At 50.2% G+C, this 12,160-nt stretch overlaps 6 protein-coding genes across 6 annotated transcripts; 3 read left to right on the top strand and 3 right to left on the bottom strand.

The window, feature by feature from the left end:
- Positions 1 to 83: 83 nt before the first annotated feature.
- Positions 84 to 2,829, top strand: PEX2_005770 (histidine biosynthesis protein HIS4; the record flags this gene model as incomplete). The annotated part of the gene is made up of 3 exons (XM_016737854.1): positions 84 to 936; positions 998 to 2,560; positions 2,630 to 2,829. The coding sequence occupies 3 exons, from the start codon at positions 84 to 86 to the stop codon at positions 2,827 to 2,829; spliced, it is 2,616 nt and encodes an 871-aa protein (XP_016597828.1).
- Positions 2,830 to 3,304: 475 nt separating this feature from the next.
- Positions 3,305 to 4,346, bottom strand: PEX2_005760 (Cytokine-induced anti-apoptosis inhibitor 1; the record flags this gene model as incomplete). The annotated part of the gene is made up of 2 exons (XM_016737853.1): positions 3,305 to 3,612; positions 3,692 to 4,346. 2 exons carry the CDS (start codon positions 4,344 to 4,346, stop codon positions 3,305 to 3,307), a joined length of 963 nt encoding a protein of 320 aa, XP_016597827.1.
- An 813-nt stretch (positions 4,347 to 5,159) lies between these two features.
- Positions 5,160 to 6,945, bottom strand: PEX2_005750 (uncharacterized protein; the record flags this gene model as incomplete). The annotated part of the gene is made up of 3 exons (XM_016737852.1): positions 5,160 to 6,183; positions 6,349 to 6,482; positions 6,556 to 6,945. 3 exons carry the CDS (start codon positions 6,943 to 6,945, stop codon positions 5,160 to 5,162), a joined length of 1,548 nt encoding a protein of 515 aa, XP_016597826.1.
- Positions 6,946 to 7,143: 198 nt separating this feature from the next.
- On the top strand, positions 7,144 to 9,420 carry PEX2_005740 (Zinc finger, C2H2; the record flags this gene model as incomplete). Its single annotated transcript, XM_016737851.1, has 1 exon — positions 7,144 to 9,420. One exon carries the CDS (start codon positions 7,144 to 7,146, stop codon positions 9,418 to 9,420), a length of 2,277 nt encoding a protein of 758 aa, XP_016597825.1.
- A 635-nt stretch (positions 9,421 to 10,055) lies between these two features.
- Positions 10,056 to 11,020, bottom strand: PEX2_005730 (rRNA-processing protein UTP11; the record flags this gene model as incomplete). The annotated part of the gene is made up of 2 exons (XM_016737850.1): positions 10,056 to 10,832; positions 10,925 to 11,020. The coding sequence occupies 2 exons, from the start codon at positions 11,018 to 11,020 to the stop codon at positions 10,056 to 10,058; spliced, it is 873 nt and encodes a 290-aa protein (XP_016597824.1).
- A 432-nt stretch (positions 11,021 to 11,452) lies between these two features.
- On the top strand, positions 11,453 to 12,062 carry PEX2_005720 (uncharacterized protein; the record flags this gene model as incomplete). Its single annotated transcript, XM_016737849.1, has 2 exons — positions 11,453 to 11,621; positions 11,806 to 12,062. The coding sequence occupies 2 exons, from the start codon at positions 11,453 to 11,455 to the stop codon at positions 12,060 to 12,062; spliced, it is 426 nt and encodes a 141-aa protein (XP_016597823.1).
- Between the last annotated feature and the right edge of the window lie 98 nt (positions 12,063 to 12,160).

The following is a 12,160-nucleotide window of genomic DNA, read 5'->3' as shown; positions in this document are numbered from 1 at the left end:
CATCATTCAAAAGGGTCCTATCTTTTAGGGGATTTAATTCTCCTTTTCAATCTTTCTATCCTCTATTACTACATTTGCCCATCATGGCGACCCCCTTACTTATCTCCTACAACCCCTCCTCCCCCACCTCCGACTCCGGACTTTCGCTCAAGCAGATCGCCTACTTCGGCCGCGTGCTGATCAAGGTCTCAAGTCTCACCCAGGCAGAGCAATTCCTGCGCCAGAACTTCCGCGCCCTCGATATCTTCGTCGACGCAACTGAGATCTCCTCCTCCGGCGATCTCGTCGATATTCTTAACGCCGGTGCCGCCAAGATCTTGATTAACTTGGACCAATTGACCATTCTCTCCGAAGAACAATCCGTGCCCTCGTCGCGTCTGCTCGTCAACGCCCTGTCAGACTCCCAATTGGATACTTTCCAACAATGGATTGCCGCCAATGCTGAGCGCAGCGAAGCTAGCGTCTGCACTGCACCTTCCACCATCCCCGCCGCCGCCGAGAAATTGAAGATTAGCTCGGACTCCCCACGCCTCTTCACAACTTTCGGTACTCAGACAGTGTCAGAGGATGCCATTACACAAGTCACAAAGCAGGGTGCGATTGCTGTCATTCCCTCACAGGCATTGACCGTTGAGCGGGATGTGGCTGGCCAGATCTCTGCCGCTAAGCTTATCGCATCGACCGCTGTTACTGACCAGGCCAATGGCTTGTATGCTACATCTGTTACCGATGAGCGGGGAGCTTGTCTGGGCTTTGTTTGGAGCAGTGACGAGAGCATTGTCGAGGCTTTGCGTACTGGCACCGGTGTTTACCAGAGCCGCAAGCGCGGTCTGTGGTACAAGGGCCAGTCCAGCGGGGATGTGCAAGAGTTGATCCGCATTGGCTTCGATTGTGATGCCGACTGTTTGGTCTTTGTTGTCAAGCAAATTGGACGTGGTAAGAACTAGCTACTCACATTGCTGGATGGTGTCTGTATACTGACCATGGCGACTATTAGGATTCTGCCACCTTGGTACAGAGACCTGCTTCGGCGCATCCGCCGGTCTGTCTCGTCTTCAAAAGACTTTGGATGCCCGCAAGGCGGATGCTCCGGCTGGATCATACACCGCTCGTTTGTTCAATGAGCCCAAGCTCATCGATGCTAAGATCATGGAGGAGGCTGACGAGTTGTGCCGTGCGGAGACCAAGGAGGAAATCGCTTTCGAGGCCGCTGACCTGCTCTACTTTGCCCTGACCAAGTGCACTGCTGCCGGTGTTAGCCTTGAGGATATCGAGCGAAACCTTGACCTCAAGAGCTTGAAGGTGAAGCGGAGGAAGGGCGACGCTAAGGGACCTTGGGCTGAGAAGGCTGGCCTGGCTAAGCCCGAGTCAAAGCCCGCCCCTGCCCCTGTCCCCGCACCCGCCCCGGTCGAGGATCGCACATCCCGAATTGAGATGAAGCGTGTGATCACTGCCTCTACTACTGCCCAGGTGGTCACCGATTACCTCAAGCGTCCTTCCCAGAAATCTAACGAAGCCATTGTCAACCTGGTGAAGCCAATCATCCAGGATGTCCGTGATGGTGGCGACGCCGCAGTTCTCAAATACACCCACAAGTTCGAGAATGCTACATCACTCACCTCCCCCGTTATCCACGCACCTTTCCCTGCTGAACTCATGAAGCTGTCCCCTGATGTCCAGGAGGCAATTGATATCAGCATTGGCAACATCGACCGCTTCCACTCCGCGCAGATGGGAAGCAACGAGACCCTCCAGATGGAGACCATGCCCGGCGTGGTCTGCTCTCGCTTCTCGCGCCCCATTGAGCGTGTCGGTTTGTATATCCCCGGTGGTACCGCTGTGCTCCCCTCCACTGCCATGATGCTGGGTGTTCCCGCCATGGTGGCAGGCTGCAACAAGATCGTCCTGGCCTCCCCTCCCCGCTCCGACGGCAGCATCTCCCCCGAAATCGTCTACGTCGCCCACAAGGTCGGCGCTGAGAGCATCGTCTTGGCCGGTGGTGCCCAGGCCGTGGCTGCCATGGCCTACGGTACCGAAAGCATCACCAAGGTCGACAAGATCCTTGGTCCTGGCAACCAGTTCGTGACAGCCGCAAAGATGTTCGTGTCCAACGATACCTCTGCAGGTGTCAGCATCGATATGCCCGCCGGTCCCAGTGAAGTCCTCGTCATCGCCGACAAGACCGCCATCCCAGCCTTTGTTGCATCCGACCTTCTCAGCCAGGCCGAGCACGGTGTGGACTCACAGGTCATCCTCATCGCCGTCGACCTGAACGAGGCCGAGCTGCGTGCCATTGAAGACGAGGTTGATGCCCAGGCCAAGGCCCTTCCCCGCATGGATATCGTCCGCGGCTCCCTCGCGCACTCCGTCACCTTCGTCGTGCGCGACATCAACGAAGCCATGACCCTCAGCAACGACTACGCGCCCGAGCACCTGATCCTGCAGGTCGAGAACGCCGAGTCTCTTGTTAAGGATGTCCAGAACGCCGGTAGTGTCTTCATCGGTGCCTGGACCCCCGAGAGTGTTGGCGATTACTCCGCCGGAGTCAACCACTCGCTGCGTAAGTTTCTCTGCAACAGCTTTCTCTCTTATCTCCCTGCTTGAATCTTGCTAACATATTCCTTTCCAGCTACCTACGGCTACGCCAAGCAGTACTCGGGTGTCAACCTTGGCTCCTTCCTGAAGCACATCACCAGCTCGAACCTGACCGCCGATGGCCTGCTCGGTCTCGCCAAGACGGTTGAGACCCTCGCCGCTGTTGAAGGTCTGGAGGCGCACAAGCGTGCCGTCAGCATCCGTGTTGCCCACATGAAGAAGAACCAGTCATAGGTCAAGTAAACCATACATTTTCTTTTAGTTTTTTGGGTTTTATCATGATTGGATGTGCCATGAACACAGATGCATAGTTAAAAAGCAACTCGCCATTGGGCTTAAATTTGATTACATACAGCCAGTCAATAGAATGCTGTAGGAGTAAATAAAGTAAGTTAACTAAATCCGGCAGATCCACGGCATGTGTACAGTACTAGGCCGATCATCCCACTATCTGATCTAAGACATGACGTCGGGCTCCACTCAAAATTTCAGTCGAAATCTTCAGGTGAGTCACGATCAGATAAAAAGAAAAAAATGTAATCAAATTAAAGCCAGACTCCCCTAGCATAATTTTGTATGTAACCCCAAAGAATGAATCCCGAAAGGAAAATTAAAATGCTCAAAAAACCCAATGCAACCAAATACCCCCACTTCCGTCATCAAAAATTGAAGAAAAAGTAGCCCACAATCGTAAAGCAAAGACTATATCTTAAAGCTGCGCAATATCATTCAGAATCTGAACCTCCTGTCCCGGCTTAAAGGCAGGAAGACCCATGTAAGGACAACCGTCACAACGGAAGGCGTCACCCAGAGCACAGCTTCCACAAGAACCAGTCTTGCCCTCAACGGTGAAGTCCAATTCGGTCAAGTCGCCCGTATCCAGCTTCATGACGTTCAATTCCTTATCTGCGTTTGCGCGACGCTCCTTATCCTCTGCTTCGAGCTTGTCGGCTAGACCACAGGTACAATCTTTGCAGGCGCGTCGCCGGCGGCCGGTCTTGGGTTGGCACTCTGGGGCTGAAGAAGATAAGTGTTAGACGATATAGGTCTTGTAGCAATGCAATATGCAATATTTAGAAGGGAATGGGTAACATACGCGGCATTATGGGTCTTGTTAAATCCTCCTCGGAAAGGAGCGTATCTTCATTAATGAGCTCGTCATCATCGTCGCGATCGTGATTAGTCGGCGAGTCTATTCCCATCGGCGCGGCGAATCCTGTGGGGAAACTGGGGATAATAGGGACTGCTGTGGGCGGGGTAGGCTTATTTTTCTTCTTCAGGCCGAATTTTAAAGGGACCGCGGCGGAGGGATCGAAGTTTGGTTTCTCGAAGCCGTTATCGGACTGCACGAGACCGGCCAGGACGGCTTCCATTGCGTCTGAGGCATTGAGTGCTGAGTCTTGGGTTTGCAGCTTTGCGCCCGCCTTCATGGCGGGGACGAGGGTGGCGTATACATCTCGAGTGAGGAGTTTCAGCGCCTCGGAGCGCCGTGTGCCGTCTGTGTCGGTGAGGATGAGGACGAGATCGTAGGTTGTTGCGGGGAGGGAGACGAGGCCTGCGGAGAGTCGGTCGAGCATTTGCAGGTCTGTGGTGGAGCGGTCGAAGGTGCTGAAGAGACCGCGGAGTTTGTCCTCGTGAGTGGCAATGGAGGGGGGTGCCAGGAGGAGGGTGCGCTTGGCCTGGACTGGCTTGGGTGTGGAGAAATCCACGTCCATATCGTTGGAGTCAATGGTTATAAATGAGGGAGCCATTGTTATTTTTTTTTATTTGGAGATAGGAAGCAGAAAAAAAAGAGAGAAATGGAGAATATAACTTTCCCTTGGAGGGGTGGCAAATGATTATTAAGCCTTGTGGATGTCTCCGCGGGACCTCCAGGACGGCCGATTAGAGAGATTGTCCTATCAGCGATGTTGTGATTACTTGAACGTTTTAAACTCTTTGCGAGAACGGAGTATCAGAATACTTTACATCGTAATTTTGATGCCAGTCAGAGACAATGATTAGCAAGCATAGCGCAAGCATTTGAAATAGGACATTCTGAAAACTATCACATGACCAGCCTCATTCCGACTCTTCTTCCTAAGTAGGGAATCGGACCCGCCTACGCATATGGCAAGTCGGGGATATTGCGCTTGATCTAGCCTTCGTTTCCACTGGCTAGCTTTCCGGTTATTATTGAATCCCTTTGGTTTGCATTTCCAACACATATACTCCGTAGGGGCTTTTCGGGTTTGCTTCACATTTAGGGCAACGCTTTACAGAGCGCCAAAGGGCATATCTGCATGTTTCTCCTTATCAGATGCATCTTAGAAAATGAAGGCGGGGTGTATATAATAGGACATTTGTTGAATATAGGAATCGATCAGACTAAGAAATTCCGGCATCCTCTAGCTTTCCTATCGATATACTTAAAAGAATAGTCGGCCGCGTTTGCGGCCTTATGAGGTCTTTCTGGTTAGTCTTCTTAAATGTCCTTTTAAATGTCTTTTTAGATGTATGTGAAGGCGGTAAAAAAAGCACACTTTGTGCAAGAGTCTTTTCTATGTATAACGTGTGATGATGAATCAAATCCGACCCTCGAAATTCCTCAGGTTTTCGACTAATGGCGATATGATAAGTTGAAATATCTCATCTTGCATCTGCTCGCTTTCCAATGTAGATTCTCTGGTCCCAGGCCAGAGGAGACACCGCCTCGCTACCCTTTCATATTCTGCGCCACTTTCCTCCGCCACCCTCTGCAGGAGGCGAGTTGCAGTCTTTAGATTCACATATGCCTCCACCGGATCTTCATCCTCCGGCATACGCAATGCCTCTAGTGTCTGGCATAAAGAAAGTTCAACCAAAACGAGGCCCAAGGGAAACAGAATCTCGCTTTGAATGAGCGAGAATGTTGGTTTGTCTCTGCATAGACTCCAGGCATCCAACTCACTGTTTACGTCCCAAAGGACATATGGCTTATCGATATCCCCAGATGAATTCTTGGTGAACATGATATCGCATGACCTCCATTCGGCTTTCAGCCAGCTTCCGTGAAATTGGAGCACGCTACAGGCGAGATTAACAGCAACGCGGAGACGGTGGCCCCGTGTGAAAAGAAAGCTGCTGCCAATAGGCGCCTTGAAGATATCACTTGAACCCGCGATAAGCTCAGCAAGCGATTGCGATCTCAAATTCCCTGCGAGCTTCCGAACATAATACATATTGTGGCGGTGGTTTTCATCGGAGATAAACCCAATAGGTTCATTTGTCTCGTCGTGGGTCCCCACAGTAGACAGCGTTGAGCAGATGTCCACAATCGGAGGTACTGAAGGCATATCAGGCATCATGGATGGCTCATTGTCAAATGATTCATCGAATGCAAACTGCACTCTGGCCTTCTTGTTACCGAAAGGAATTTTGTCTTGATTACCCTGAGGAGGGAATCGGTTCAAATGATTGACGCTGGATTGAATAATATCCGATTCGGCTTCAATCTCGCACCATCCCGTGACAAGGTCTATGGAGCCGTTGGAAGGGAAAATCATTCGAAAGCGAGAGCCACGGGACAACTCTTTGGATCCATCATCATTCATGTCCTCTGGCGGATAACTAAGAACAAAATAGATTGAGTGTCGATCCATACAAGCACATTTCCAATACTTGCTCCGTATCATTGCATTATGCAAACTTCGGGCTGATTTCTGTGCCCTTTTCTGGCGCAATAGGGGTCTTCTTAATATTCTCTGTTTTTGTACTGTGCTTCGATAGTCGGACTGCTCCACCAAGGTGTTTAGGGTTTTATTGGCTGCATCGATACGAGCGAAGAGATCGAGATAGATGCTTTTTGAGAAGATATCTTTGAACTTTTTGACCTCCTTCTTAATAGTAGACTGGTCGACTCGGTTGTTCTATAGTATGGTCAAGGTGCTGGTTAGCCCTAGACCTTGGGAGGCGAGCTTAGGAGAACTGAAGTATACTCACCACCGAAACATTCTTGTCCAATCCTAATTTTCGCGACAATTCCTCCAATAGTGTCGCAATCTCTGTCATCCTCTGGGTGAAAGGGTAAAAATCTCTTCCCAGCTTTTCATGAAGACTCGCTTGCAGACTCTGCCTTTTCCACAAATTTCCCAGAGGATTATTCCTCAGCTCATCCAGCCCATCTTCGTATTCGACCACTCCATCAAGGGCCCGCTCCAGGGTATTGACGAAGATGGCTTGTTGGGTTCCAAGGCTTGATGAATAGCTTTCAAGCTCCCTGCGATAGCGCCTGGCTCCGAAGCTCTTGATAGTCTCAAGCCCCTGAACATAACTATCGAGCTGATTGATGACAAGTGGGAGGATTGCTAGGGCAATTCCTGCAGCCTCCATATTCGACCTAGTCAAACTGGAGAAGAGATGAATAGCCTAGAGGCCAAAATAATCCAGAGATCATGCTGTGTAAGCGCGGGGGCCAACTCCATCTCAGCCGCAACCCCGCAGTGTCGGCATCAACGTCAAAGGCCCGGTCTTGCAAAGTCTGTTGCTATGGGGGATGCAGAGGCACTTGCACAAAAGCTCCCTAAAAGAATGGAAGGTCCCAAAGCCACTGAATCACAGAAGGGGCAGGAGCAACAAGAATGCATCGCTGCTTCCAGTCCATATAGTCCACCGCAACTGACGCCCCAGACGGAGAAAAGTGAAGTGGCTGATTTGAGACAAGCCTCTAGAATAGCACATGATTCTGATTGCCTTGATTCATTTCAATCAAGACTTCAGCAGCTTCAGGATACACTCGATACTCCTATGTCAAGATGGACCCGTGAAGCAGATTTAAGTGAAGACATTGATCACCACTATGTACCACTTGGTCGGCCTGATTCCTTAGCGGAGGGGACTGTCCCTGAAAATAAATCTGAGAGAAAGGGGAACGCTTTTCAAGGCGCATCCTCAATCACTGAACCAATTTTCGACGACCAAGCGGCCTCTCCAGAAACGCCAGTTGGGAAGCACGAGCATCCCGTAATAACAACGACGACAGCCCCAGCCGCGGGTACCTCTACCATAAATATCTCGTCAGTCGTGGTTCACTGTCTCAAGGATTTGAGTCGGCTTGTTTCCGAAGACTTGTCATCTTTCGCGTCGGAAGTCCCGCCAGCACTGTGGAAAGATGAGCTGGGACGTTTGCGGGTTTGGGCCGCCAATATTGGGGCACACCAGACCGGTCAATCGTCGCTAGATCATCGACTACGGGATGCATCGCACATTAAAGAGCAGACACTTCGTGTCCTTCAACGTCTACAACGAACCACCAAAGATATCAATGATGTTTTACACCACTCACCCGAGGACGACGATTTCTCGGATCTAAGCGGGGACGAAGATCAAGACGATCATCAAACAGAAATGCAGTCCATTTATCATGCTCTGCGAGACACTATCAACAACCTGTTCCAAATGTCAATGGTCATCCGACAACCAGCTCAACATGATCGCCTTCTTGGCACCAAAAGATCCGATGCCGTCTTTTATGAGCAGTTTGACGAGCAACATGTCTCAGCGAAATACCCGCAAGCGGGAGAAGGTATTTGGAAACGTCTTGGGCTGGCAATATCACAACGTCGAGCCGTTATGCGGTATCGTGAACGTCATCGCACCAAACTCGGCCAGGGTCTTCGCCAGGTTATTGAAGATCAGACAGACGGGCAATCAGCCATATTGTCAGAAACAGTCGCAACTGAGTTCGTGGAAGTCCCACCAGCGGCGAAAGACAACCTAGAATTGTTAACTGTCACCTCACAAACATCTTATGCTCCAACTATATTGAACGGGACGGGAGTTACGGTTCTCCCTTCTCCCCCAAAAGACTCAGCCGATGGAGCTCCATTTGAATGTCCCTATTGTTTTGTAATCATCACCATCACGAACCGGAGGGCCTGGGCTCGTCATGTCTTTAATGACTTGATGCCATATCTGTGTATCTTCCCTAACTGTCCGACACCTCATCGGATGTATGAAAGCCGCCGGGAATGGTTTTCTCATTTGCAGAGCCAGCACTCCATATGTGAAAGCCCAGGTGTGCATGTGGACTGTCAGCTCTGTCTATCTTCGCTTCCATCTGGTAAGCAGCTTGAAAGACACGTGGGTCGGCATCTAGAAGAGCTAGCGCTATTTGCGCTGCCGCGATCTGAAGAAGACGACGACGAAGCTGCAATTGCTTCTGATGAGGATTCTGATGAATCGTACGATCCGGTCAATGAGGGGCGATGTCCCCAATGTGATTTGGTCTTCCCCGACCTACGAGCTCACGCCATGACGCACAACCAAACCGAGCGGCCAGAAAAGTGCCCGGTCGTAAAGTGCGACTATCACACCAAGGGATTCGCTCGCAAATATGATATGAATCGCCACGCGCTAACCCACTACAAGGGCGTCATGGTATGTCACTTCTGTCCAGGCGCTGGGGCATCAGAAGAAAAGAGCTTCAATCGAGTCGATGTGTTCAAACGTCACCTTGTCGCCGTCCATGGGGCGAAGCAGCTTCAACCAAACCAGCTTCATCAAGATCTGAATTCCTCCATGGAGATAAGTATGAACTACACCAGCGGTTCCAATGGAAATTGCTCTGTCTGCAATAAAACCTACAGGGATGCCCAGGGCTTCTTCGGGCACCTTGACAACTGTGTAATGCTCAAGGTGATACAAGGATCCTCTGAGCCTGTCAATCACACGCGCCTCCCTGAGGTGATTGATGATGAAGGAATGGTTGATCATGACCCCCAGAGCAGCCCACCGATGTCTCGTGTGCAATTGAATAATCACCAGGGAGATCGCGTATTAATGTCATATCTCGCGCCCAATTCGTGAATACCGCTAATTACTCTCGACCCAGAACCTAACCCAGTACTAGGTCTAGGGCCCTAAACTAGGTTACAAACTAAATAAATATACTGAGGATTCTAAATATATAACCTATATATTTGTTTGCGGTAATTTTGAGTATTTGCTTTACTTGATTATGTCTAATTATAATTGTAAAAAGGGTAAAAGAGATACGTATAATTAAGGATTCTTTATCAAGTAAGCTATTAGAACATCCATGGATCAAGTGAATTGATTTTGGGGGGAGCAACGCATGAAGGAGAGATCGAGCAATATTTTTTTTCAAGTTTGAAATAACAGCCACAGGAAGAGAAGCCTGCTTTGACATTATTTCAACAACCAAGTACACCCAGATGTAGATGTAGCGAGGCCACAGTACTTAAGATGATGGTCATATCTCCCAGTACAACCAGCAGTTCTTACCACAGGTCCTCCAGCTATCGCCTGAAATAAGGTTTGATGTTACCGGGTACTTCCAGGAGTCGATGGCCAGGACTGAAGTGGTTCCTTGGATGCTACTGTATGCGCCGGACTGCCTCTATGGTGGTTGGTATCAATATGTACAAAAAAGATGATAGCGAGTCATCACTCATAAACTCCATCGAAACAAAAAAAAACAATCAGCGCTTGCGCTCACGGATCTTCCACTTGATCCCGTCCTTGTTAGTGCCTCCCACGGAATTTCCCATCTTAGCCCTCTGCCAATCAAGCTCTTGCTCTGCAGTTTGGATTTCGGCGTGTTGCTTGTGCAATGCAGTCAGCTTGTTGTTACGGGCCTCGATGGTTCGTTTCCGGAGCTTGCGAGCCCGTCGAGCATCTGCAAGTGCTTGCCGCTCAGCCTGAAGCTGCTTAGGTGTCTTGCGGGTCTTGCTTGACGTCTGATCTTCTTCCTCTGATTCCACAACAGGTTCTTCTTTTTGTATCCTCTGCTTCTTCATTGCCAATTGATCTTGTCGATCATCGGCAAACACCATTCTGGTTGGTTTGGGTTGCACCGGGGCTCCGAAATCGAAATCGGAATCGTCGTCGAACCCGTCATCCTCATCACTCTCCTCGTCCTTCTTCCCATCCTTTTTGCCAAGAGCCTTGTTCATGCCATCTTGCAATTCCACTTCGCGCTCCAGGCGCTCGATCTCGCGGCGCACCCGCTCGCCGACTGTCCGAAGATAACCCTTATCTTGCGTCTTGAGCAGCTTGATTGCCTCGTGGCTCAATCCCCGCGCTGCAGCGGAGTCTCGTGCTGTGCCTGTGCCACGTCCGTGCCGACCCTGGGTCCGGTTCTTGTCTCCCATCATACCGAAGGCGAACTCATCGGGGTTGCGATCCCTCGCCTTCTCTTCGAGGCGCTTCAGCTTAGCCTTCTTGGCATTGTAATCTTTGGCACGGAGGGAGTAATCCTGTTGAAGTTAGAACGTTTGTCTTGAGATCAGGTGTGAAAAAAGCTCGGATCATTGGTAAATGTTCCAAGCGCTCATTCGCAGGAACTGACCTTGTGCTTCTCGAGGAGACCCCATTTCTCGCGGCCCTGAACCTGGCCACGCTCTTTGTGGTTCCGCCGTTGGACGGCGTTGCGCATGGACGACATGCTGAGTTTTGGTGTCGATAATTCCTGAGACAATAAATAGAGCACAACAAAGTGTAGAAGAAATAAGAATGGTCGAAAAACGAAAAGACGTAGAAGTTTGCAGCAGAAGAGTGTAAGTCAAAGTCGAGATGCAAAGTCGGAGAACTTTTTTTTCTGATTCTGCCAATAGTAACATTCTCTCCGCCCGAGCTCGGCTCACTCGCAATCAACACTCCCACTTGGCCTCGATCTTCTCTGCAAAGCCATTCCATGAACCCCTCTTGAAACTACTTCTATCCCTCTCAGTTCGTTTTTCTGGGCTCTGCAGCAGCTGAACTCACATCTTGTCCCTCAACAACTGGGACCAATCCCCCTCAAAGCAAACTCTCCGGTCGACCAGCCCATACATTCAACCTGATCAACTTCGATCTTTGAGATCGACATACAGCCCCAATGGCTACATCTTCCACATCTCCCGATACTTCTTCAGCAAGTGCATCTAAGAGTGTACCTAGACAATATAATCTTCGCAACCCGCTTCCGCTCTCAGCCCCCCAAGAACAAGAAGTGAAACTGCTGTACTACAAGCGAGTACGCGCCCATTGCGCCCCCGAGATTAAAGGTATGCAATTTCCATTGCTTTCTACGCCAAATACATCACCTCTTTCCAAACAATGCACAGCTTTGAGATTGCAAAATCTGGTCATGCGGTCTCAAGCGGAGGAAACTCCGGATCTTATGACCACGATCCACTCCCCACACCTTGAAGATGTCGGAAACAACCAACTAACCCAATTATGATATAGCATTCGCCGAGTGCGCCGTTAACCGCACCGTCACTGCAACATGGATCTGCCGCCAGCAACGTCTTGCAATGAACTCATGCATGGTCGCCCACGCGAAGCCGGAAGAAGAGGACCGCGCACGTGAGGAGTGGTTCGCGGGGTATGAGGAACGACGACGCGCGAAAGAAGAGGATCTTGCACGTGTTGAGAAGCGGCGTGAGGAAGTCATTCGCATGATGCGCGAGGATGAAGCACGCGCTCGAGCGGCGGGGAAATGATTGGAGATTTTCCTTTGTACTCCATGTATCCCTTCCTCTCTCGCTCTCTTCATCTCTTGTGTGAGTATTTCTTGTCTATATGGGTTTCGGCGTCTTGA

This window comes from Penicillium expansum (assembly GCF_000769745.1).
Source record: "Penicillium expansum strain MD-8 chromosome Unknown contig12, whole genome shotgun sequence".
NCBI classification, from domain to species: domain Eukaryota; kingdom Fungi; phylum Ascomycota; class Eurotiomycetes; order Eurotiales; family Aspergillaceae; genus Penicillium; species Penicillium expansum.
This window is presented reverse-complemented; position numbering and strand designations above follow the sequence as displayed.